The 26,232-nt window shown below is 35.4% G+C and overlaps 1 protein-coding gene across 4 annotated transcripts in view; it reads right to left on the reverse strand.

Moving 5' to 3' along the window:
* The window catches only part of PSIP1 (PC4 and SRSF1 interacting protein 1), a 42,634-nt gene that overhangs the window by 5,049 nt on the left and 11,353 nt on the right, over positions 1 to 26,232 (reverse strand). Inside the window, exons 4-11 of one of the 4 annotated variants that reach the window (XR_014301803.1) lie at positions 18,928 to 19,066; positions 16,549 to 16,653; positions 15,547 to 15,609; positions 10,404 to 10,500; positions 9,333 to 9,408; positions 3,787 to 4,015; positions 2,802 to 2,920; positions 81 to 1,519 (exon numbers count right to left, since the gene is read on the reverse strand). Coding sequence is in view for 3 of the 4 variants with exons in the window: in XM_082695065.1 (XP_082551191.1) it covers positions 1,306 to 1,384; positions 2,802 to 2,920; positions 3,787 to 4,015; positions 9,333 to 9,408; positions 10,404 to 10,500; positions 15,547 to 15,609; positions 16,549 to 16,653; positions 18,928 to 19,066 (907 nt within the window). In the remaining variant the exon portion in view is untranslated. Of the gene's footprint in view, positions 1 to 80; positions 1,520 to 2,801; positions 2,921 to 3,786; positions 4,016 to 9,332; positions 9,409 to 10,403; positions 10,501 to 15,546; positions 15,610 to 16,548; positions 16,654 to 18,927; positions 19,067 to 26,232 lie in introns of those variants that run through there. The other 3 variants (XM_082695064.1, XM_082695065.1, XM_082695066.1) reach the window with 3 other exon arrangements.

Genomic DNA, 26,232 nt, shown 5'->3' on the forward strand with positions numbered 1-26,232 from the left:
AAACCTATACATGAAAAATTAAGTGTATAATTTCCTTTCTGCGTATTATTTTATACATCTTAGAAAGTGAAACAACTAACCTCGCTTCTTCTCCACTTTCTTAACTTCTGGCTTCTTTCCTTCATCTTTATTCTGCCTATCAAATGTTAACACAAATATTTCAAAACATTGGAACTTGTGACTCATTATCAAATGCCCACATCCCTTATGTAAAAGCTAAGAAATTTTTTAAAAATAGTCAATAACCTAGATCATAAGGAATTGACTGTAATTAATGGGACTCTGGAATGCCACAGCATTAGTATTAATTACTGAAAACACATGCAAAAATTAACATGCTAAAATCGAATGTTTCAGTGGCATTACAAATAATTTTCAGACTTGTCATGGTGAAATTTTTTTCCAACAATAAATAGTGTTGTTTAAAGACCCAATTTCAGGGTCAGTGGACAAACAGACCATTGTGGGAAAAGAATGCCTATAAACATTTCATGAGTTCTATATCACAATTTTTTAAAAAAGTAGCATGTCAAAAACAGACTAATTTTTCCCACATCTCCAAAAGGGTAGATAATTGAGGGGTTAAGTTTCTAGGTTAAATAGACTGTTCAAAGATGATACTATGGTATTAAAATGGGTTCTTTTTGGCCAATATTTCAAACTTAAAAGGACATTCACTGACACATACCATTTCACAAAAGAAAAGGTACCATTTTACTGCAGATCACAAAAATAACCATTTTAAAATGAATTCTTAATTTCTAGTACCTTGGCTTTGAGTTCGGGCCCTATTATAAACCAATTGAAATAGACAAGAACAAAACAATATCTAAAAATCAGGTTTTTTTTTTTAAAAAAACTTTATTTTAAAATTTTGGTTACAGTTTCATTTTTGTTTTCTTAACAAGTCTACTGTTTAATCTCTCAGGATTAAAAAAAACAATTATTAAGATTCTAAAGAATTAAACAACAAAGGAATGTCAAGGGAAGGGCACAACTGCCCCATTCTCTGGGGTATCAGAGCTATTCCAGTTTAACACCTAGCTTCAAAACAAAATGAGTTTTTATATTTTCTAAATGAAATAATGTACAACCACCATCTTCTAACTTCCAAACACAAAGCTTCATCTTAAGCTTGGTAAAAAAAACTTAACAGGAATGATGGCCGACCTTAGTATGTAGTGTGTACCTTACAGGAATTTTTTTTTTTTTTTTTAACAATCATAACACAGTAATAATGCCATTAATGAAGTCCTCAATTTAGAATCTGCAACATTCTTCCATCAAGGGGGGGGAGGGGGAAATTCAGTCCAATGAGTCTGTCTCAAGATCTTCATCTCTTGTTTGCTCCACTTGTATTCTCTTTTCAGTAACTGGATTAATGCTTTGAGCCCAAAATGAGATATATTTTTTATTACTGTAGATTACATGTTGTTTGGCTGGGAATACAATACAATAAACTTTATTTTGCATAATGCATCTCACACAAGCTGCATCTGAAATGCTTTACAGAGCAAAACTGTCCAAGTACAAAGTTTTGTAATAACAGGAGAAGGAAAGAAAACACAAATATTAGAATTTGAGAAAGTTACATTCGGAGGACATTCAAAAAGAAACTGAAACACATAAAGATAACTTTGAGATAAGAAGGGTTGGGCTAGATTTACTAAGCAACGACTAATTTTATATCTTAATTTGGGGAGCACAATAAAGTTAAAAGCAACAAACAGTCCAACAACTTTTCAGTGAAAGGATAGAGAAGGATAGGTAACAAAAAATAATTTAATTTACAGAAATGGTCAAAAGTCTAACAGAATGGAGGGAGTAACATTTTTGAACTTTAGATAATTTTTAAATTACTCCCCTCAAGCAGATGAAACTGCTTATTAATCATCCTCCAAACAACTAAGAAAGCAGATAGTCAAACACTATACTTGTAGAGACTTTGGCTTACAAATGTATCTTATAAAGAAAAAGTACATAATTACTTAATGAATTCACTACTTGTCATTAAGTATGTCTTCATAACCTACAGCATGTTTTTAAAATCACCTCCATTAACAAAAAAACCAAGTTTAGTTAGAATAACGAAAGATGCTTCACAAAATGCTTTTCAAAGAAAGAATTCAGAAGTGACAATCTCAAGATAACTAGGAAAACAAATGTAATAAGCACATGAAGTGTAATCATCACCAGTGCTATTTTGCTTTTAATAAAATTACTTTATAGAATAAAATTGAAAGGGAAAGAAATTCCCCATGATCTGTATATACGGTCTCCAAGTTATCAAAACTTAAATCAGCTTTGAACTTCATTTATATCACACACACTTAATGCAAACCCTGTCAGCCTTTAGATTTACTGGCCTTCTCGGGTTTTCAACTGTTGCTACTATTTTTGCTGGTCTTTTGGGAGTCGCCTGCTGGTGGTTAAGGGTATTTAATTCTTTCTCCACCAACATATTATCACCACTCTTTCTATATTTAATACTCAACAAGTGAATAGTAGAGGATGAGGACAGTTTCAGCAAAGCTACACAGTTTAAATCCTATCTGCACTCTCAGTTTAAATTAAAAATAATTCACAGAGTGACTACCTCAGTGAATTTCATCCTCTTACTCAGCAAAGAATGAAGCCTAAAAAACATGATTATCATCATATACTGGAAGATTTTTTCTAACACCTGGGGAAAGTCACTTCTCTAAAAGGCTTCATACAGTCTGGAAAATGAGATTCTATCATTTAAGAATTTCATGCTAGCTTAAAAAGGAAATCAAAATTTAGAATAAAAAAATACTTACTGCTCAGTTTCCATCTGTTCTTCTTGCTTGCGTTTTCTATCTGCTGCTTCTTTCTCATGCTGGCCTTTCAGCATATTCCTTCTATGAGGATTCTGAAAGTTCCTTCCACCTTTTCTCTTCTGTTTTGAGAATTAGGATGAATTTAGTTAACTATCAAGTCAGTGACTAGTGCTTCTGGGATTACAATCTTGGGAGGAAAAAAGGCATCTCATTTTCTGAAGGGACAAATACTTCTATAATTAAAAAAAAATCTCAGAATTACACATGTTGCTATCTAAACTGAACTTGGCCTTGATGACTATAGGAATAAAAGTATATCAGGCTATTTGCTGCTATACAATGGTTCTCTATACTATGGTTCTGACCTGTTTGTTCACTGACAAGTACCTGTTTACTGACAAGTACGTTGCTTATGCTATCCAACTAATAATTTTTGGCCTCTAAAGAAAGTATTAAGAAACAGGAAAAAAACCCCAAAGATACAGGACCTGAGTCTGTAGATCTCCAAGGCTATACACAATACTGTGTCTTCCTATGCAAAAAGATGTATAGCTTTAATCAAATCCCTGAACAACAGTGGCATTCAAATAAAATATAACTGATACACTAAATAGGCCCGAAGAGTGCTAAGAATTCCAATGTAGTAAATAATAAAACTGTATAAATGCATCTCTATTACATCTATCTTCACTGGTCACAGTCCATTTGGTTTAATTTGTACTTTTCTAAATAGGTGGGTTATTGGAAGATTGTTATATCACATTTGATTTCTACATTATAACTGAAAAGGTGACACAAATTTAGAATGTTCAATAAACTAAAGTTTCAAATATGCTTTTTAGCACAGCTAGTTCAAGCTTACAAAGAAAGACAAATTCAGTTTTAATCACACTCATACTTTGAGATACTGAATACTTACTAGGTAAAAAAGAACTACATAGGCAACTAAAAAGAGAACAAATATTTTATTTGATAAACACTGTACCTTCTCACTTTCTTGATCATCTCCTTCCTCTTCAGAATCAGAGGTTGATGTAACCCCTGTTTTAGCTAAATTTTTTCTTTTGGATTCAACTTCTTTCTTCCCTTCCTTTTTGTCTGGCTCTTTTCTTGGCTTATCCTCTTCCTTCTGGCCATCTTCATCCTTTTTAAGCTGCTTTTTAGGTTGTTTTTCTTCTTGCCCCTTTTTCTTACTTTTGTCTTCTTCAGTTACCCTATTTTGGAGAATATAGCAAAAAAAAAAAAAAAAAAAAAAAAAAAAAACCACACAAACCATTTTTTTTTAAGGTATCATTATGGGCTGTCTTTTAACCATACTCTCCCAACTAAATAAGTATTTTGGAGAAGAAAATTTAACATATCTTCCAGTTAAATATAATGTCTTTACCATCCCATCATAAAAGGAAAAGAACATCCTTTTCTTATAAATTAGAAAATACAAAAATTACAGTGCAATTAGGGTAATAGAAGAGTAATTTTTTCCTTTGTTTTCCAAGTTTTTTGTAATGTTCTTTATTTAATGAAAAAATTACCTAATATGCTCATATGTGCCAAGATAATTCTTCACTGTGGAGATACAGCAATAAGTTAAGATGGGTGTGACACCTGGATCTTATATTCTACGTAACTGTAAGAATAACATGTTTAAAAAGGACACGCATTGGGAAAAATACAATTGCAGAAGTGAACTGCTTATGATCAAATATGATCACTTTAGAATTCAAAGAAATACTTTGTAAGGTAAAAGGCTCCCAAATTATGCATACAGTGCTAAAATATATGGCAATTATGCAGAATATATAACATAAATAAGCATAATATATAACATATATGTAATTAAACATAATATATAACTGAATTCACTAGTACTAAGCATTCCCATTACCAGTGGATTTACAGACATCACTAAGTCAAAATTAACAAAATTGCTCAGTAAGCCTAATGTTACTACTGGATGACCTTTATGCTAACTAATATAGCAGAAATAAATACAAGTTATTTTTGGTCCGATGATAGGCTCTAGGAGAAGCAAATGATGCCAATATTTTTTTTTTAAAGATTTTGTTTATTTATTTGACAGAGAAAGATCACAAGTAGTTAGAGAGGCAGGCAGGCAAAGAGGAAGGGAAGCAGGCTCCCTGCTGAGCAGGGAGCCCGATGTGGGATTCGATCCCAGGACCCTGAGATCATGTCCTGAGCCGAGGGCAGCGGCTTAACCCACTGAGCCACCCAGGTGCCCAAATGATGCCAATATTAACCATAATAATGACTTTTATGGTATATACACCCAACTAAAGCCATCCCATTAAAACACAACTTGAGGCTTGGACAAGCCGTTTAAAAATTCATCTTTTTATCAGTCTAGGAATTTCATTGAGATTTTCAAAAACTATGCAATTATATCAATGGACCTGAGAGGTGTAAGAGATGTCAGATCATTAGTCCAACCCATTCAATTTGATGAAGGAGAAAATGATGGTGTGAAGGTCAAATAATTAGCCCACCTACTATCTCAGTTCCAAATCCAGTGACAGCCTACCAGACAACTGCTTCTTGAACCCTTAAGAGATTATTAAATTGGAAGGAAAAAAATCCACTCTTTAATCTCTTCAGAAATTTGTCACATAACCATCATTGGCTATGCTTATTTTCAAATGTCACATGGGTTTCCTCACTAATTAATCAACAGAGAAAAAGCATGCATATACAATCATTTAAACTTTGTCCAATATTTTCACAGATGTGAGTATTTTGATAATTTCATGGAGATGGGAATACCTAGTCAAATACAGAAAACATTCCCATGGCTCTTAAGACATACCAATTCCTTGCCCAAAATATCCCTTCAATGGAAGGAAGCAGATATTAAAAATCCAAATACCCTCTGAACTAGCAAATCTGCTTCCAGCAATGTATTCTAACCAACATATTTGCACGTGTACAGAATAGATGACAAAGCTTTTAAAAGGATGTATCCATACTTGAGATGGATGTTAAGAATTGTACATACAATGGACTACCATGTGGCCTTTTTTTTTTTTAATTATTAAACACAGATTAAGAAGTGTACAATACTTCTTAGACTGTAAGAGATGGGAATAGTGGTTCAAGGGTTTTTGAACAATACCAAAAAGACTGCCACAGACTTAACTATCCTAGCTTGCTACAAACAAGTACTTTCCCAGTGGTCCTCCCACACCACCTTTCAAGAAAAACAGACTTCTCCCACAGTGACAATTTCCCTTTTCAATGTGAAAGCACAGTACAAAACTATTAGTAAAGAGTTAAAAATATGTTAACATAAGTAACAACTAATGCAAATATAACTCCAAATATCTCAGTGGCTTATACCAAATATTTCTTACTTTACATGAGGATTATGAGATGGCTTCAGCTTTTCGGGCTCTATTCCACTATCCTGTTATTTCAGAACTCACTACAAAAAAGCTATCACTAACACATACATCCTGTGCTCATGGTGGAGAGCAAAAACTTCAAGAAGGGCTTATATAGTATAGCCCTTCGCCCCCAGTGTTTGTGCTCAGGTACACAGCTGAGAACAGACACAGCCAATGCCCAACCTAAATGGAACATGAATGAGAAATCTCATAAGCTACCACTGTTCTGAGGCTGTCCATACACTGCCATCACAAAAAGCTCATGGATACAGAAATTTATGTAAAAATTTAAAATGTGGCACTGACTTTAGGGCTGAGAAATTGAAAATCCTAGTACATTTTTATATAATGGGTAAAACTGTTCCTGTGATAATGTGAAAAAAAATTCAGTGGCTTTGGGTAAAAAGACTTCAAGATAGAATGGTAGCATCTTGAGTGGGTTGTTATCAGGATAAATTTAATAGGGCACCTCAAAAAGAAACGAGTTTTAAAAATAGCAAAATGACAAAAGGAAAACATAAAAATTCCATGCATTTCAGTGTTGAAAGTCCCCTCCACCTTATAAAAAATTTTCAAATTCAGAAAAAGGGATCAAATATCCACCAAAGGTAGTTTACACCTTTCCTTAGGAATTCAAATTGGGCTGCCTTGGTCCTTCAGATGAACAACTTCTAGGGAAGAGACCAAGGGATTCTCAGGAAAACCTATAAACTCAGAGTGTAAATTAGGTATATAATAAGCATGTCTGGGAGAGGGGCAGTGGGGGAAAAATGAATTAAAAACAAGTCTGAGAAAATCCTAGGGAAAGACCACTGGGCATGAAGCTAACTAAAACACACCCACATGCTATAAAGTATTATTACCAAAAGCAACCGCCTCCAAGAGAAATTAATGGAGATCAAAAAAGTAATCTTGGGTCTCTAACACCCTATAGCCTAAAAGCAGACACAATACCACTTAGGTGATGAGGATAATAACCTCCAATGACCTTTCAGATACAACTAAGGAAGATATGGAGAAGTAGACAACTGTCACAGCATTAGCTAAAAGCCATGCAGAGAAATAGTTTTTAGCAAGACAGAATCAGGAAAACTGGGGCCAGGTGCCTGGGTGGCTCAGTGGGTTAAGCCGCTGCCTTCGGCTCAGGTCATGATCTCAGGGTCCTGGGATCGAGTCCCACATCGGGCTCTCTGCTCAGTGGGGAGCCTGCTTCCTTCTCTCACTCTCTATCTGCCTGCCTCTCTGCCTACTTGTGATCTCTGTCAAATAAATAAAATCTTAAAAAAAAAAAAAAAAAAAAAAAAGGAAAACTGGGGCCTAATCAAGGGAACTTTCCTTATACATAAAATATGGAGATCACACAATATTTTCCAGGATTCTAGATTTCTTAGGGAACAATGACTGCTGTATGGCTCTTAATATTCCCCTTTCCAAATAGGAGCATTTATTTATAATGGCTCCTTATCCCAGATCTAAGTACATGATAAAGGGAAGAGGGGAGCAGATAACTTATATTCTCAGTTCCTAAGTCTCCAGATCGAGGCCTTACAGCAATCACAAAATCCTAGACTTTATGCCTGATTCCATGATTAGATTAGGCAGGGAATGAGTGAGATCTATTTTTTTTTAATTAAAAAGATTTTTTTGAGAAGATTTTTTTTTGAGATGGGAGAGAGAGAGAACATGAGAGAGCAGCGGGAGAGGTAGCAGTAGACTCCCTGCTGAATAGGGACTAGGATCCTGGGATGACCTGAGCCAAAGGCAGCTGCTTAAACAACTGAGCCACCCAGGCACCCCTATTTGGTATGCTTAAAAAGAAAAACTCACCTACATGTACCTAATTTCTTAATTTCACTACAGGAGTTAAAACCATATTGTAATTTTGTGCCACTATATTTGAGAATACTTTAAAAGCTAGCTTGGCAGTAAAATAAAACTCTGGAAACATATGTTAGTTGAAAAGTACCAGTGCTTCAGTGTTCTATAACTAAAATTTCCTATAAAAATGTTTCATTCAAAACACTATAAATCTCCTCTTAAATGTCCTACTTGCTTGAGCCTTCTCTATAAAATCTTTAACCACAATAGCTAAAAAGAGTTTTGCTCTTTGTCTAAATATACATTCTTTCCTTTCTGGTGAAGTTTCTACACAGAAAAGCCACATAAACAATATTCATCTGTGGAAAAGAAAGGTGGCAAGAAAAAAAAAACCATTATTTTGTTAAGTAGTTACACCAAAATACTTTAAAACTTTAAATTCACAGTATAAAAATAATCCTAATAACGTTTGTAAAGTAATCTCTATGCCCAACGTGGAGCTTAACTCAAACCCTGATACCAAGAATCACATGCTCTACTGACTGAGCCAGCCAGGCGCCCCTTAGTATTTTTTCTTTTTAAAGATTTATTCATTTATTTGAAAGAGCATATTTGAGGGGGGGGGGGGGATGAAGGGAAGTGAGTTTAAGCCAACTCCTGAGAGCAGAGCCAGACGGTAGGCTTGATCTGATCTCATAACGCCAAGATCACGACCTAAGCAGAAACCAAGAGTCAGATGCTTAAGGGACTGCACCACCCAGGGCCCCCTCCCCCTTAGTAGTATTTTTAAAAGTTATTTTGGAGGAGCTAGAAAGGATTTGTGGAAACTGCCTTTCTTTGTCTAAACCTTCCTTAAACATGTATCTTGCCCAATTTTCTCTATTATAGGTTTTACCCTGTTTTATCTAAGTATCTTTACATCCTGATATACCAAGAAGACGTCATAGATTAATGAAATGATGATCACAGCAGATTTTTTGTAAAGTAGGTACCAGGAGCAGTGTGGAGCTCAATGGAGAGCCTGAACTCAGGACTCTTAAGATCAAGATCTGGAGCTGAATTCAGGAGTCAGATATTAATTGACTGAACCATCCAGGTGCCTTTCATCCTATCTTTCTTGATTCCCCATTAATTTTTACTTTCTATACAACAAAAATCTTTTCAATAGTTCTTCCCCATAATTTTTAGAAATATAAAATAGTAAAAGCAAATATCATATAAAATAAAACTGGTATAATACAAAGAGATTTATACTTATTTAAAGTCAAATACCTCATTCAGTGTATAATTAACTATACATTAAAAATAAACTCACATGTCACTCTCTGAAGGACAGGGCTGTTTTACCATTTTGGGTCTGCCTCTCGGTTTTGGAATCTTTACTTCTGTAGCTAACATTCAGAGGGAAAAACAAAATTAGTAACTATCATTTTTCAAGATGCAATTCTCAGACATAAAGATTATAAATGATATATACTAAGAATATTGGTGGTTTATTACAGACATTATCTTATTATTTTAAGTTTTAAAGATAATATCCTCCAATGATTCAAATGAGCAACAACAGAATATTTACAAGTGGTAGATTAGCAAAGTAATCTTCATTCCCTCCTTAGTATGGCTGAGAGGGCTTAAAAGAATGTTCCTCGTTTTAACATAAGGACCACAAAATTCAACTTTATAATGCATAGTACCACTTATATTCAATATTTATATACATATTATAGTACTAAGTGTATACTGTACATTAACATCTCTGAAAATCTGTATCAGAATTCACTAAATTTTCTAACACCATTAACTGACCCATTAAAAATTAAATTCCAAATAATTATGAAAACAAATCTCAGGATTTTTCTTTTCTGGGTTTTACTGATCTTCCCCCCCTTTTCAAAGAATTCTATTAGGTAGAGAAACACTCGCTCTGTTTTGGTTAATTTTCTTTGTTTTACTTTGTATGAGAGGCATATCCTTCCACACTATCTTCAATTTCCCAAATTAGGACAATACTTTCTTTCTATAAGGCAATGCTGAAGATAGCTGCATACTGTAAAGGTCCTAAACAATGAATGCAATAATTTTCACTTTCTACAGTGAGAGGGAAAGTAAATCCATCATTCATGGAATTTAACCTCACCACAGCCTCATGTGCCGCTATTAGGGGAAAATATGAGAGAGATAAAAACACAGAAAATGAAAAAATATCCCAAATAATTACTTTAAAATAATCACACAAAGCAGAAACCAGCAGGTTTATCTCCTCTGAAATTTGTATATATATTACACATAGCCAATTGTCTATCCACTTATTCCAAAGTATCTGAGGCACAACACTGTAACAGGAGTATTAATCACAAATCAGAGGTTTAAACATGAATAATCCTACCTGCAGGCCGTCCTCTTTTAGGACTCACTTTTAGATTAACAGATGCTGTTGCTGTTGTCACTACTCCTGCCTCCTCCGTTTCTATTTGTTTTTCTGCCTGAATCACAAAGATTTAATTAACTTGCTTAGCAAATAAATAGTAGGCATTCCAAATTTAATTCAACAAAGATATGCCACCCTAAAGAATTTACATGTAAGCATAACTTGTAAATTGTTATTCTTTTCAACAGTTAACTTGTCAGAATGACATCTCCAAACACAGCTTATAACAATTTATAAGAGTGAACAATTTTTTTTTTTTTAATTTGAGAAAGAGTGCACAGGTGAAGGGCAGAGGGAAAGGGAAGAGAGAATCCTAAGCAGACTCCCCACTGAGCTCGGAGCCTGTGCAGTGGGGCTCCAGCCCACCACCCTAAGATCATGACCTGAGCTGAACTCAAGAGCAGCCATTTAACTAACTAAGCCACCCAGGCACCCCTCCAGCAAATAATTCTAACAAACAAAAAAATCACTTCTTAATATCCTTGGCTTAAGAAAATCATTTGTAAAAACAGAGCTAACATGCTTGATGCAAAATGGTGACCCAAGTATAATTACACTTAACCCACATGCTGCTTATAAATGTACTTTCACCAAGTATCTCAAAATGTTACACTCTGTAATTATGAGACAGAACCTAAATTAATATCCTAATATTAGTAAAGGCAAGACATTAAGTTGCCGATATTTTATTCTTTTACTTTGTTAATATATACATGCTTTACTACTGAACTAAAATGACATCTGTTCCTCTTCTCTAGGAAGAGGATATATAAGGCAATATATTTTCCATAAAGAGTGAGTTACTATAGTAAAGTAATAAATTCCAGTGACCCTTTGGAAACTAAAATGACCCCTGAAGAGTCAAGAGCCCCAAATGAGAGTCAGTTTAACTGATTAAAGCAGTAGAGTAGAACAAAGGTTAAAACCACCAATTAGAAAGGAAATGTAAACAACTGATCATAATTGAAATGGAAGGAAAGAAACAGTGAAGAAGAAACAAAAAAGGAGGATGGCAGGACCACAATGAGCTGCTTCCCTATGACCAATTATTTCAACTCAGCACTAACTAAACAAAAATAAAGGCAATAAACCATGTAAAAACATGTACAATCCAATAGGACTGATGAAAAACTTAAAAATATTTTTTAAAAGATTTTATCAGAGAGAGAGAGAAAGAGCATGAGCAAGGGGAGAGGCAGTGGGAAAAGCAGACTCCCCGCTGAGCAAGGAGCCAGATATGGGGCTCAATCCTAGAACCTGGAGACCATGACCTGAGTCCAAGGCAGACACTTAACTGAAACACCCAGGTGCCTCCAAAACTTGAAAATCTTTCAATCAACAATCTGATTTGCAAACATTTAAGAGATAACACCCAGTACTGGTAAGGAAATGGAAGAATCATATTATTACCAATGATCAACAGACTGGCAACACCCTTCTGAAAGATGATCTTTATGAATACCAGCAATTAAAAATGCAAATTTTTGATTTAGCAATCCCACTCTTTAAGATTTTATCTATTTGACAGAGAGACAGTGAGAGAGGGAACACAAGCAGGGGGAGTGGGAGAGGGAGAACAAGACTTCCCACTGAGCAGAGAGCCGGATGTGGGGCTTGATCCCACGATCCTGGGATCATAATCTGAACTGAAGGCAGAGGCTTAACCCACTGAGCCACCCAGGTGCCCCTCCATTTTAAATTTTTAAACATGATTTTTACTTTTATAGCTGGAAAATAATAATGCCTGTTCAAAGTATTATTAAAAGTCAATAAACTAAGATCCCCCCTGAACTGTTCTCAAGGAACATTATAAAAATTGCTCTGTTAAACATTGACTAAGTTTGTATTTCTAGAATTTTAAGAACTTGCCTACTACCCCCACTCCTGCCCCAATCTTGATTCAGCAACTCCTCTGGTGGGGAGCCAGGAACATGTGGTTTTATCAGGTCCCCCCGGTACCCAAGGTTGAGAACCCAACACTGTATGACCGCTCTTTTCAGACTGAGATGTTTCAGAGGGTAAAGTTCTCTAAGATTCAGTTCAAATGATGAGCTCTTTAGTGCAAATACAAAAACAAAACAAACACACACATCTCTTCATTTACACTTTCTACTTTTGAAAGTAAACCAAAACATTACATAAGAATTAAAGGTAGAATGGATCTTTTGGAGGAGGTACAAATAAGAGGCAACAAATTGATCAATAATAAGTATCATAAATAAAAATATATTAACACTAATACTGCATCAAAAAACCAGTGCTACCATGGATATGTATTCTTGACTGCTGGAAAAATCAGGCAAGTCAAAAGCATTCCTTGTGAAAATATGTATTTCATCCAGAGAAAAGACAGAGACTATTATTATTCTGAATATACATATATTTAAATCTTAAACGCAAATAGAGTACAAATTTTTTGTTTTACTTGATCTCCCTGAGACCTTTAACTCTTTCACACCTTTACTCCCATTACCCCACTTTCTAGCACTACTCCCTTCGTGATCTTACCTAAAGCACCCCTCCCACCTACCAATCATGGGACTCATATTCATATCCTCAAACCCTCTGCATTCTTGTTTTGCTGCACCTTTCCCACAAATCTCCAGCAAAGAATTACTATAAAACTCTACCTTCTCTGCTCTATTATTCCTGGCTGCTGAGACCTGAGGGGGGAAAAAATGATACTACTACATTCATTTTATGTAATCTCAGTTGAGATCTCAAAGCCATCCATTAATATCTTTACCCTGTTGAGCAGGCCCTCTTCTCCCCTCACCAGCATAACTTTCAATCCTTTCTTCCTGCTTTATACCATATACACATTCCTCCTTTGAACTGGGTGGTGGAGTAAAGAGAGACTGAGGCCAGCAGGAAGGAATTCCCTAATTTCCAATTCTCCCTAGAACGTTTTTTTTTTTTTTTTAAGATTTTTATTTATTTGACAGAGAGAGAGAGAGATACAAGTAGGCAGAGAGGGAGGAAGCAGGCTCCCCGACGAGCAGAGAGCCCGAATAGGAACTCGATCCCAGGACACTGAGATCATGGCCTGAACTGAAGGTGTAAGGCTTAACCCACTGAGCCACCCACGCGCCTACTCTCCCTACAACTTTTAAATAACCTCCTCCATCCTTCTCTTTACTGTTAAAGAGGAAGAAATGTCCATTTCCTTCTTCCTATTAAGGCTCTTCCTTCAAATATGCCTGCCTCCTTTCTCTCATCCAGCATCTTCCTCTACAATTACTCATATTTTCCACATCTTCAATCTTTCCTAGTTTTGCAAAGAAATTGTTAAAGCCATTATTTTTTCACTTTAAACTCTCTCCTTTAACCATACAAATCCCTGTTGCTGCATTTTCTCTCCTTCCCTTCAAAGATTTCAGAAACTGTAACTTTAACATTACGTGTTTTATTCTGCAATCCCCTTCATCAGCCCTTACTGACTTTAAAATATCCTGGGGGAGTCCAACTGTCAGATACCTTCTGGGATCTTCTCCATATCAGGGCACTATTGGCCATTTAAAAAAAAATTCTCTCCTCCCTTGTTTAGCTTGATATCCTCTCTTTTCTCCTGATAGTTCTTTCTCAGCCTTAACTTTACAAAGCAACCTCTCATCTCCATTAAGTTCCTTTGGGATTCTGGTTTCTGTGTTCTTCCCATCTTTCTCCCTTGACTACCTCACCTATCATCCTATCTTTACATCTTTAACTTTTACCTTTTCCCCTTTTGGTGTTAAAAACAATGTATCTGCAGTCTAATTCCCCTAGATGTTTTACTTCCTCCTCCCCATGTCTTTGCTCCCAAATCAAACCAACCTTGGAGTCACTCTAGATTCCTCCTTCCCTTCACACCTACTTCCAATAAACCATTAGCTTTACCACCGCCCTCCCCCCACCCCAAAGTGCTCTTAAAACCTATCTCTGATTCTACACTACTAAAAAAAACCTGCTAGAAGGTCCTTTCCTTCCAATCTCATGCTAACTGCTTAGAAAAGCCTTTCATGACTCAGTTACCAAGTCACTATCATAATGCCCTATTTTAACTCTTATTTTATGTATTTATTGTCTGTCCCACAAAAATTTAAGTTCAACAAAAACAAAGACCTTATCTTTTTTATTCACTGCTTCATGCTCTGCCTGCACCAGTGATGTTAGTACTAAAATTCTGAACAAATTAATCAGTGAACTTGTCTTACTACCCCAAATCCAGTCTCCATCATTCACAATGCTTTAAAAAAGGATGCATGTGAAATTTAAAAAGATTCAATGGCTTCCCATCACTTCTCTAAGTTCAAGGTTAAGTTTAAGGTGTACCATTTTCCCTCAAACTTTATTAATACTGAGATACAATGCTTGAAATAAAATTTTCTCTATATCTGTGGATATACTATTCAAATTGCCTCACATGTTCTCCCCCACCTTCATCTGCCTGACAAGACTGCCTATGTTAAAGTCTTGTTAAAAATATCATACCCCCTTCCACACACATCTCACAAGAAAAAAAAAATCCACTATAATTATTTGTTTTCATATTGTACTTCCTCATGAGAAACCGAACCCTTAGTTTTCCTTGGATCTTTGGCACATAATAATCTATGAAATAAATAGGTCAGAAAAAGGTGATGAACAAAACTTCACATAAGAAAGAAGAAACATTAATTAAAAGCAGAGAGTGTACCTCCTCCTAAAATGTCACATATTCTCATTTAACAATGTTGCTAATATTAACAGAATGGACAATACTGACAGCAATTACTGTGTACCAGGATTTATTATGAATATTTAATGTGGTAGCTCATTTAATTTTCTCAAAAACCTTATGAGTATATGTTATCCATTTTACAAACAAAACTTGATGACGTGTCATTAAAAGGAAAGAAAGCTGATGCATTTCCTTTACCATTAGATCTATTGTAAGGATGCTGTATCACTAGAAAAGAAATAATTTTCCTAAATAAAATACCCTATCCTTTAAAAAAGTTAAGGACTTGGGAGTAAAGGCCAACTTTAAGTTTAATAATAGGGTTTCATTATCTCTACTCTTTCTCAATTTGAATAAAATAAAAATTATTTTAAGATCCCTGTCGTTAAGCAGCAACATTACCTTTCTCTTTCTCCCTCTTCTGGCAGCTTTTGGAGTGGTTATGTCAATTGCTTTAGTCACATCCTGAAATTGAAAAGAAAAAAAAAACGTGTGTGCGCACACACACACACACCCCTGAATAAATTATGTCAAGACTTAAAGAAAATTTCCTGAAAAATAACAGCATATTTCACTAATGGTACTAGGGATACTTGTTTTACTTCTCTGAAATTTGAGATTATCAACATTAAAGTCTTAACATTATCATTATAAAATGAAAGGAATAGCTAGGATCTTTGTCTACAAAAAAAAAAAAAAAAAAAAAAATTATTTCCTCTGTCAGATAAAATAGAAAATTCACGCTTGCTAGGACACAAGACAATCTTTTTAAATTTATAAAACCACTTTTTTCTACAGCAGAATCCTGAGTTTTAGGGTTGTAAATTTTAAGAAGTGGCTGAGACTTTGGAGATCATCTAACAACTACTCCATGAGGCCGGAAAAGGCTCAGTGAGTATCCCCACCTATAATCAAATAGAGAGATGAAAGTAAATCTAGATTTTTAAAAATTCACTTCAATGCCCTCTCCAATACCTCCATCCCACAATACCATGCTTTAAAAAGATTCCTAACAAACAGTAACCCACTCTCCTGCATGCAGACCTCAGATATTGCAAAGCAAAATAACTTCAAATAAAAACATCCATGGCATCTTTTTTTTTTTTAAGTTTTTTTAAGTAATCTCTATTCCCAATATGGGGCTCAAACTCACAACCTCAAGAATCAAGAGTCACATGCTCTACCAATTGAGCCAGTCAGGTGCCCCAATATCATGGATCTTAAAAATGCAAAAATTATTTCACAATACAGTATTTAATATTCACATAAGGAAATAAGCCTTAAATATTATTTCATTCATTACTTTAAAGATTACTTTCTACTTCGTGGTCAAATAATGAACCCATCTTACAATTTCTTCCTTGCAACAAAATGGGTTTAAAATGCAAGAGAAATTAAACACACCTCATTGCTAGCTTTTTCTTCATGGTCAGTATCTTCCTTTGAAACACTTGTTTCTTTTTCTTCAACTTCAACATCAGATGATGCATTTGATTGTTTAGTTGATGCCTATAAACAACCAGGTCTATTAATCACCAAATAACACTTTACCCCAATTTAAAAGTTTTCTACCCATGAAAAAATTCAAAAGCCTATTTGCAAGAAAGTTAGAAAAGTACCCTCATTTCTGTTCCATAAGATGTTTTCAAATACACAATTTTTTAAGAAGTTTTAAACTTTTTTTTTTTAGTCTTAAAGGGATTGTATTCCTTTAATTGAAGATATAAAAAGTGTAAAAAATAAAACTGTTAAGGCAGAAATGGGAGTATAATTACAAAGAATACCATTCTGATGTTCTTACCAATAAATATCCAATAAGATACAATGTAAATTGATTTAGAATAGCACTGCTTATTCAACTACTGACATATTCCAAAAAGAAACTTACTCCAAGACACAGACCCTTAGGAAAAGGCATATTAACAACTTCATTTAAAGACTTTGATCTCTATCTCATACTTAGTTTATTTAAAAGGCACGGAGTGGGAGTCCAGTAATTATCAATTTTTTTTTTTTAATTCGTGGATGGTAATTTAATCAAGCAGTGATTCATTCCTCTGGGTTTGGGGTGTGGGTGAAAACCAATCATCATTAAATTTTAAAAGTACCCCCAGATGATAAGATTCACAGATGATCTACTAAGGGCCCAAAAAGATGAGTAACAGAGGTAACACAGTACATATTAGAAGGTAAGCACAGGTCTACAAGATGACAGCACTGCAGTCCAAACTGTGCCCCTAATGATTTCCTTTCCAAGTCTAAACTGTAAACCCATTTCTTCTTTGGTAAAAACCCATAAAATTATAAGTCACAAGAGAAAAATATTAAAATGCCCCCAAAATTGCTTATATAAATTTTTGTAAATGATGATGGCCAATTTTTCTGTTTTGTATGTTTAGAATTCATGGTTTTCTCCAAATCCTAGGAATGTGCCACTGGGGACATGTTTGGGCTTGAATACAAAGTATATCACATCAGCACAATCATTCATACTTTTTTAAGGACAGAAAATTACTAGGTTTTATACACACTATCTACCAAAAATTTCATTGTGGAATGGCAAATTCCAAGCATGTATGGTAAAAAACTACCTGAAGATTAAGTAGATACAAAGGAACAGGATAGGGTGATTTGCTGGGCTATACGGAGGATGAAAAAGTCTAATCACAGGACACATGATCCAAGTGAAATTACAAATTGCTGGCTTCAGGAAATAATGAATTCAGTCTCTTTGGACTCCCACCATACAACTGAGGCAACAATGATGGGAAACCATCTACCCTTACATTCATGCAACAATATTTAGTGAATACCTATTCTTGCCACACATGTAACTGGCATATACGACACACAACTTCTTTGTTCATGGCGCTAATAAACTGTGGCAGTTAAGTACAGAAGCATATATGATATGGTATGATTAATAAGTAAGTTTTGGGTGGTAATGAAGGTACTTAGGATCATCTAATGCAGCCATGGAGCATCAATATAAGATTTAAATCTTCCAGGGAGAAAAGCACCTGAAAAGTTCTTCAAGGTGAGAAAAAGCATGGCACATGTATGTATGTATGTATGTATGTACGTACGTACAAATAAACAAACAAACAAATAAATAAATAATTCGGACTTCAAAGTAGTTAAGTTGTAGAATTTTCTACAGTTTCTAAAATTTTCTTTAGTTTTTACTACCTCAGTCTTATTTTTTTAAGTACACCCCATGTGGGGCTTGAACTCACGACCCCAAGATCAAAAGTTGCATGCTCTACTGACTACTAGTCAGGTACCCCTACACCTCAATCTAACTGAAATGAACAAAACCTCTGAATACGTGAAAAACAGTAAGGAAGGTTAAGGCTGCCTCTTCTAGATACCAAAAACATTAAGTATAAATTGCATTGTGCTATAACGACTTCTGTCACATACTTAATTTAACCCATGTGAGGTTTGTATTTTAATACAATTTTATGGATTTAGAAATTAAAATGAATAAGAAAAAAACATACATCCTTTGAGTTATAATACCCAAATTTAAGAGAATAGTACATATGGCTTTAAATTCAATGATACATCAAACTATCAATCACAATTTAAATAACTGAGTATTTCCCAGTTTTCTGAGATCTGTTTAACTAGGTAGGTATTACTTTCATCATTTCCTTCAGATATGAAAGATCAAGTTTCAACTTCACAAATAAGTACTAGTATTTATTTTCCTACAGCTAGCATAGTGATCATTCCTCAAGACTGACAATACTAAAGTAAATTTTATGTAATATAACGCACCTGTTGACTTGAAAATTTCACTTTTGGATTATTATCTATCTCCCATAAACCTTCATTAAAGCCTTTTCGTTTATTTGGTTTGCCGTACTTTTCCTTATTTTCTGAGTAAGGAAATATATCCTTTGGGCCTAAAAAAGCACTAAAAAAAGAAAGGGAGAGAAATGTGAGTGCAAAGCAATCTCAAATATATCTCCTTAAACAGCACTATGCTATGATGCAATTATAAACAATTCTTAACCCAAAATTGATTTAAAAAATCTTACATGAAAGGTAGACATAAATAACTCATTAGATTTAAGTTCAAATGCTTTTATTAAAAATTCAATCACATGCCCCTAGAATCCAGTCCTGTATTAAAAAAACACAGGTTGCACAATGTGACTGCAATGCCACTGAACTGTACACTTGAAAAAGGTTAAAATGTTAAATTTTATGTATATAATCTTAAAAAATGCCCCAAAATGAAAAGAACTGTGACACAACTGCATTAATCCATTTAAAATGCACTCCAAAAAGAATTTTATTTCAAAGCAATTTGCTATAAAACACAACTCATTAAACACTATCAATAAAGTATATTACTATATGTATATGTCTGTGTGTATACACACATATATATAGGTTTTTGGAATAAAATGTGTTAAGAATTTTACTTTATTCAATGAAGGAATGAGAGGTTATAACTGGTTCATTTGTTCATTCATACATTCATTAAAGTCAGTCTTGTATTTGTGGTAGTTATGTTCTATAAAGTTTCCACAAACACTGAATTAGCAAATAACACACTACTGCACCCAGAAAAATACAGGGTAGGGTTCTTGAGAGACTCCGGTCACATTTTCACCAACCAATCAATATATCATCTTGTTTTTTGTGTGTGTTTCTTCTTAAAGACACATTAACATACGTTAGGGACTCATTCACACTGAACTCACAGTGAGCAAGTTATACAACACATTCTTTCTCCATATAGCACAAAATTGCCTTCTTGCACTTAGGAATGCTAAACAGCACTTCAGCACTATATTTGGGGGCCATAACAAACTGCAAAATAACAACAACAACAACAAAAAACCCACAAAGATGCAAAAACTATAGCACTACCTAGGACTGCAAAAAGGACAGTTTATAGTATAAAACCAAAAATAAGAAGGCAAAATACTGCCCGGGTCAACCTCTGCTAGGAACGTGTGCATCAAATTACTCACAATTTTTGCTGTTTTGCTTGCACATGATAGCACTGTTGAGTACTGATTTGGGTATATTTTTAGTGAGCAGAAAAATTCACAAATATGGACTCTGAATGATGAGACTAAACTGTGTGTAATGGGAGATATTCTCCAGAACAGACCCTACATCAGCTGGTCCTGCAGACATCAGTCAGTTCTATAAAGGAAGACGCACTGTGCCTGTGAGTGATGCTGCTTGACATACATGTATTCGTCAAAGGAAAAGGAAAAGCAGATTACTATTCCTCTCCTCTAAACTGTGCTACGATTTAAATTATGGATTATTAGTTAGGTATATATCACAAATTCCTTATCTGGTAAAATTCTTTTAAGAATTAGGGACCTATGGGGCGCCTGGGTGGCTCAGTGGGTTAAAGCCTCAGCCTTTGGCTCGGGTCATGACCCCAGGCTCCTGGGATCGAGCCCCGCATTGGCATTGGGCTCTCTGCTGAGCCGAGAGCCTGCTTCCTCCTCTCTCTCTCTGCCTGCCTTTCTGTCTACTTGTGATCTCTGTCAAATAAAACCTTAAAAAAAAAAAAATTAGGGACCTAATGATTACAGTTAACACTCCAGTTAAGAGTATTTCAGAAGGGCACCTGGGTGGCTCAGTGGGTTAAGCCACTGCCTTCGGCTCAGGTCATGATCCCAGGGTCCTGGGATCGAGTCCTGCATTGGGCTCTCCGCTCAGCGGGGAGCCTGCTTCCTCCTCTCTCTCTCTGACTGCCTCTCTGCCTACTTGTGATCTCTCTCTGTCAAATAAATAAATAAATTCTTTAAAAAAAAAAAAAAAGAGTATTTCAGAAGGCTTTAGGATAAAATTTTAATTAAAAAGAGACTTAGAGGGTGCCTGGGTGGCTCAGTTAAGTGTCTGCCTTCAGCAGGGTCCTGGGATCAAGGCCCTCATCCGGCTCCCTCCTCTCCCTCCCCCACTCCCCTTGCTTGTGTTCCCTCTCTGACTCTGTCAAATAAATAAATAAAATCTTTAAAAATAACAAAAATAAAATAGAGACTTAGAGCTCTACTTAAATATAACCAGTGCATATAAAAGCCAGCTTTATAATTTAAATTCTGTAATTTAGGAATTCTCACTGTATATGTATATTTTTAAATGCACATTGATTAAAGCAAATTTAAATCATCATTATCTCATTTGATTGAGAAATTCAGCCTTTTACTAGGAATCATTCATTCCTACCCATCATCTCTAATTAGAAAAATTAACACATTTAATTGAAACAGTAAAACAATTCTTCCTACATAATGTCTCAAATTCCAAGTAAATAATTTGAGTTAAATATCCATCAAAAACAAATATACTTCTAGTTAGAACAAAGCTACTCAACACAAAGTTTCTTACAAAACCTCACAAAAAGAACTTATAAGGCCGAAGATGACAAGAAACACAATACCATCAGAGACCTAGAAGCTGGAAAGAAAACTGATAAAAGGCTGGATTCTAAGCAGCAACATACAAACACAGCACCATCCCTTGCAGTTCAAAATGCCCGATGGGCTCAAAACTGGTGCCATCAAGAACTTCCAAAAGTGGAAGGGATCTTAAATACTTAACAAAATTATATAAGACTGTTTTAAAACTTCAAACATGGGGCATTTTGAGATATGACTTTAAACCTAAAAGCTATTCAAAAGAGAAGACTGGGGGTGCCTAGGTGGCTCTGTTGGTTAAGCATCTGCCTTTGGTGAGGGTCATGATCCCAGAGTCTTGGGATTGGTCCCATGTCAGGCTCCTGGTTCAGTGGGGAGCCTGCTTCTCCCTCTGCCTGCGGCTTCCCCACTGTGCTGGGCTCGCTCTGACAGATAAATAAAATATTAAAAAACCAAACCAAACAAACAAAAAACAAGAGAAGACTGATTCTACCACAATGTTATTTGGTGTATAAAGGTTTAACAGTTCACTTAATGTGGGTTATTATTTCTCCTTAAAACAGATAGTCCTTACTTTGCATGGCAGCATGAGACTATAAAAATGACCCTGCAAAAACAAAAAACAAAAAACAATGACCCTGTAAAGGGGCACCTGGGTGGCTCAGTCAGGTGTCTAACTCTCGGTTTCAGTTCAGGTCATGATAGGTCATGATCTTAGGGTCCTGAGATTGAGCCCTCTTGTCAGGCTCCACACTCAGCAGGGAGTCTGCTTGAAGGTTCTCTCTCTCTGCCCCTTCCCACACTCACACACTTAAATAAAACTTAAAAATAGACAAAACAAGGCAATCTTAATTAACAGGGGAAAAATTATGATCATTCCATAATTTAAAATTGTCAAAACATTAAATTATTATTTTTGACAGCAATAAGGCATGAAAAAATAATAAAATACTTATTTAGTACATTGTATTTTAAAACATTATAAACTTCGAGATTGAAGTGTTTTTCTTTGTAAAAAACAAATAACTCAGGAAGAATAGTTTGAACAGTGCTTACCTTCTTCTGATCATATAACTTATATATGGAGTGAGCATATTTTCTATGCCTTGGCGAATTGTCATATTCCTTTCTAAGTCTGATCAACTTCCAACATTTTATCCTTTGCACTTCCAATGTTGTGAAATATGTCTAGTGTTTTTTGTTGGCATCACTTCCTCTGAGACATCTTCATCCTTTTTATTACAAGCACTTTCCTCATTTATGTTGCTAAGCTTGCCTTCACCAAGTTCCTCTGGCTGCACACAGTCCCTCCAAATGCAGCATGTCTACATTTGAAGGTTAGTTTTTTGTTCTATAACTCCACTTACATTTGGTTCAAATTTGACTTCTAGTGTTATTCTTTCTTTGCTGCACTTTCATTCTTTTTGGCCAATTCCCTACATTGTTTTTTTTTAATGTAACCTGAGTGGGTATATCACTGAGATAACCATTCAACACCACTAATACACTCTCATCTATGTAGGATTTGAAAAACAAGATGCACACTGACCAATCACCAAGAGCCTTTGAAAAACGTGACATGCTATGCATCTGTTACTTACATTTTGACTCGTGGACTGAAGAGCTAGCAGCAAATTTTGTGGTTTATGCAATTACAGTTAATATTCTAGGGTATGTGAAATTTGAACCATGTTATTGGGGGACTGGTGTTAAAATTTAAAAAATGGTAACCAAACTTCATGCATACTGGGCCTGTACCCTTCTCTCCTCTTCATGCTTTGACCTTAAAATTCTATTTTTATTAGAAACCAATACTGCTACTCTTGCTTTATTACTATATTGTTACTTGGTTATGTCTAATTTGAGCTTTGTCTCACAAAGTAAGACACAGCTAGATTTTTTTTTTCAAGATTTTATTTATTTATTTGTCAGAGAGAGTGAGACAGCGCACGTATAAGCTGGCAGAATGGCAGGCAGGCAGAGGCAGAGAGAGAAGCAGGCTCCCTGCCGAGCAAGGAGCCGGAAGCGGGGCTCAATCCCAGGACTCTGGAATCATGACCTGAGCCAAAGGCAGCAGCTTAACTGACTGAGCCACACAAGAACCCCAGACACAGCTAGATTATTAATCCAATCTGAAAAAGATTTTTTCCAATCTGAAAGTCTTAACAGAATTCTAGTCATATAATGTAATCATTTATATTTGGTCTTATTCACATCTTGTTTTACATATAACTTTTGATTATACTTGGATACCTATTATTCTTTTGCTGAATAGGACTTTTTTTTTCTTAAAGATTTTATTTATTTATTTGACAGAGACAGCCGAGAGGGAACACAAGCATGGGGAAGCTGGAGAGGAAGAAGCAGGCTCCCTGCTTAGGGAGCCCAATGTGGGGCTCGATCCTAGGATACCAGGAACATGACCTGACCCAAGGGCAGAAAGTCTAACGACTGAGCCACCCAGGCGCCCCTGCTGAATAGGTTTTTAAAAAATTCCGCCCCTCCATCCTTCTCTAAATTCAGATTTCATGCTCCACTTTATTTTTACTATTCATTATGTTCACAGTATAGCAGACTCTTGAACAAAACAGTTTGAACAGTGCAGGTCCACTTATGAAGGGGATTATTTAATAGCACTGTAAATGTATTTTCTCTTTCTTATAATTTTAATTTCATTTTCTCCAGCTTACTTTATTGTAAGAACACAGCATATAATACATATAACATACAAGATATGTGCTAATTAACTATATTATCAGTAAGGTTTCCAGTCGACAGTAGGCTATTAGTAGTTATATTTTTGGGGAGTCAAAAGTCACTTGCAGATTTTCCACTGCATGGAGGGTCAGTGCCTCTAACGCCCATGCAATTCAAGGGTCAACTGCATAAGTCATACTTAATTTGCATCTCTATCAATATACTAAAATTTAAGGAGATGCTCAGTATCATTAGTCATCAGTAAAGTGTAAATCAAGACCACAAGATACTACCTTCACACCCACTAGGATAGCTATAACAGAAAAGACAGATAGGGGCACCTGGGTGGCTGAGTGGGTTAAAGCCTCTGCTTTCGACTCAGGTCATGATCCCAGGGTCCTAGGATCCAGCCCCACATCGGGCTCTCTGCTCAGCTGGGAGCCTGCTTCCTCCTCTCTCTCTGCCTGTCTCTCTGCCTACTTGTGATCTCTCTGTCAAATAAATAAATAAAATCTTAAAAAAAAAAAAAAAGATAACACGTCTTGGTAAAGATACTGATAAATTAAAATCCTCATACATTGCTGGTAGGAATATTAAAATGATGCATGGCTGATTTGACAACAGTCTGGCAATTCCTGAAAGGATTAAACATAAATTATCATTTGACCCAGGAATTCCACTCCTATAAAAGTAAAAATATGTCCATGCAAAAACTGGTACACACAAAACTTGTATTCATAACAGCCAAAAGTAGAAACAATCCAAATGTCTATACAATGGATAAATAAAATACGGTAGATTAATACAATGGAGTATTTGGCAATAAAAAGTTAACAAAGAACTATCACATAATACAATATAGATTAGCCTTGAAAACATCATAAATGAAAAAAGCCAGTCTTTAAACACCACATGTTATACAGTTCCATTTATATGAAATGCTCAGAACAAGCAAACCGATTAGTGACAGCTGTGGTAAGGCAGGAGACAGAACTTCAGAAAAATGAAGTATCTGCTAAGGGGCAGAGGGTTTCTTTTTGGCATGATGGAAATGTTTTAAAATTGTGCCAATGGCTGCACCACTCTCTTGGATATACTATGTATCTATGAACTGTACACTTTAAATGGATGAATTGTATGATATATGCATTTTATCTCAATAAAGCTGTTGAAAATATTCTTTAGTGAGTGCCTCTCCTACCAAAGAAAAATGATTCATAATTTTACCAACTATAGACAGCCACTGTTTCAGTCTGCTTTTTAGTTGTATGTATACATACATAAATTAGATGTATGTACTACATACTCATCCATACTGTTTCAAACTAAAATGAACATGTCTTCATGGTAATAACTACCAACAGCTACATATTATTTCACCAAATGGCTATCTCAAAATAGACTGCCTATTGTTGGAATACTTTCTGTAACATATTTTCTATTATAAAAATAATGCAGCCATAAAAAATATTGCTCAATCTTTGCACCGATCTTCATAACATATTCTCAGTAGAATTGCTGGGTCAAGGAATGTGCTCAAGACTAAGGAACCCCTTAATCAGACTCAAAAAACCATGGAGGAAAAAAGAAGAATCCTCCCACATTCTCACTGTAATAAAAGAAAAGATAATTATGGAACACAATGGAGGTGTTAGCTATTGCTCTAGTGGTAATCCTACTGCAATACAGAAATGTATCAAATCATGGTGGTTATCATACTGCAATATGGAAATGTATCGAATCAGTATGTACATCTTAAATTTATACATTTTTTAATGATTTTATTTATTGAGAAAGACAGAGAGGGAGTGAGCAGGCTCTCCTAGGGGGAGCAGCAGAGGGAGAGGGACAAGCAAACTCCGTGCTGAGCTCCACAGCCTAACATGAGGATCTAACTCAGGGCCCTGATAATCTGAGCCAAAATCAAGAGTCAGACACTCAACCAACTGAGCCACCCAGGCACTGCAAACTTACAGAACAGTATATATGTCTA

This window comes from Mustela nivalis, assembly GCF_964662115.1.
Source record: "Mustela nivalis genome assembly, chromosome: 13".
Classification (NCBI taxonomy): domain Eukaryota; kingdom Metazoa; phylum Chordata; class Mammalia; order Carnivora; family Mustelidae; genus Mustela; species Mustela nivalis.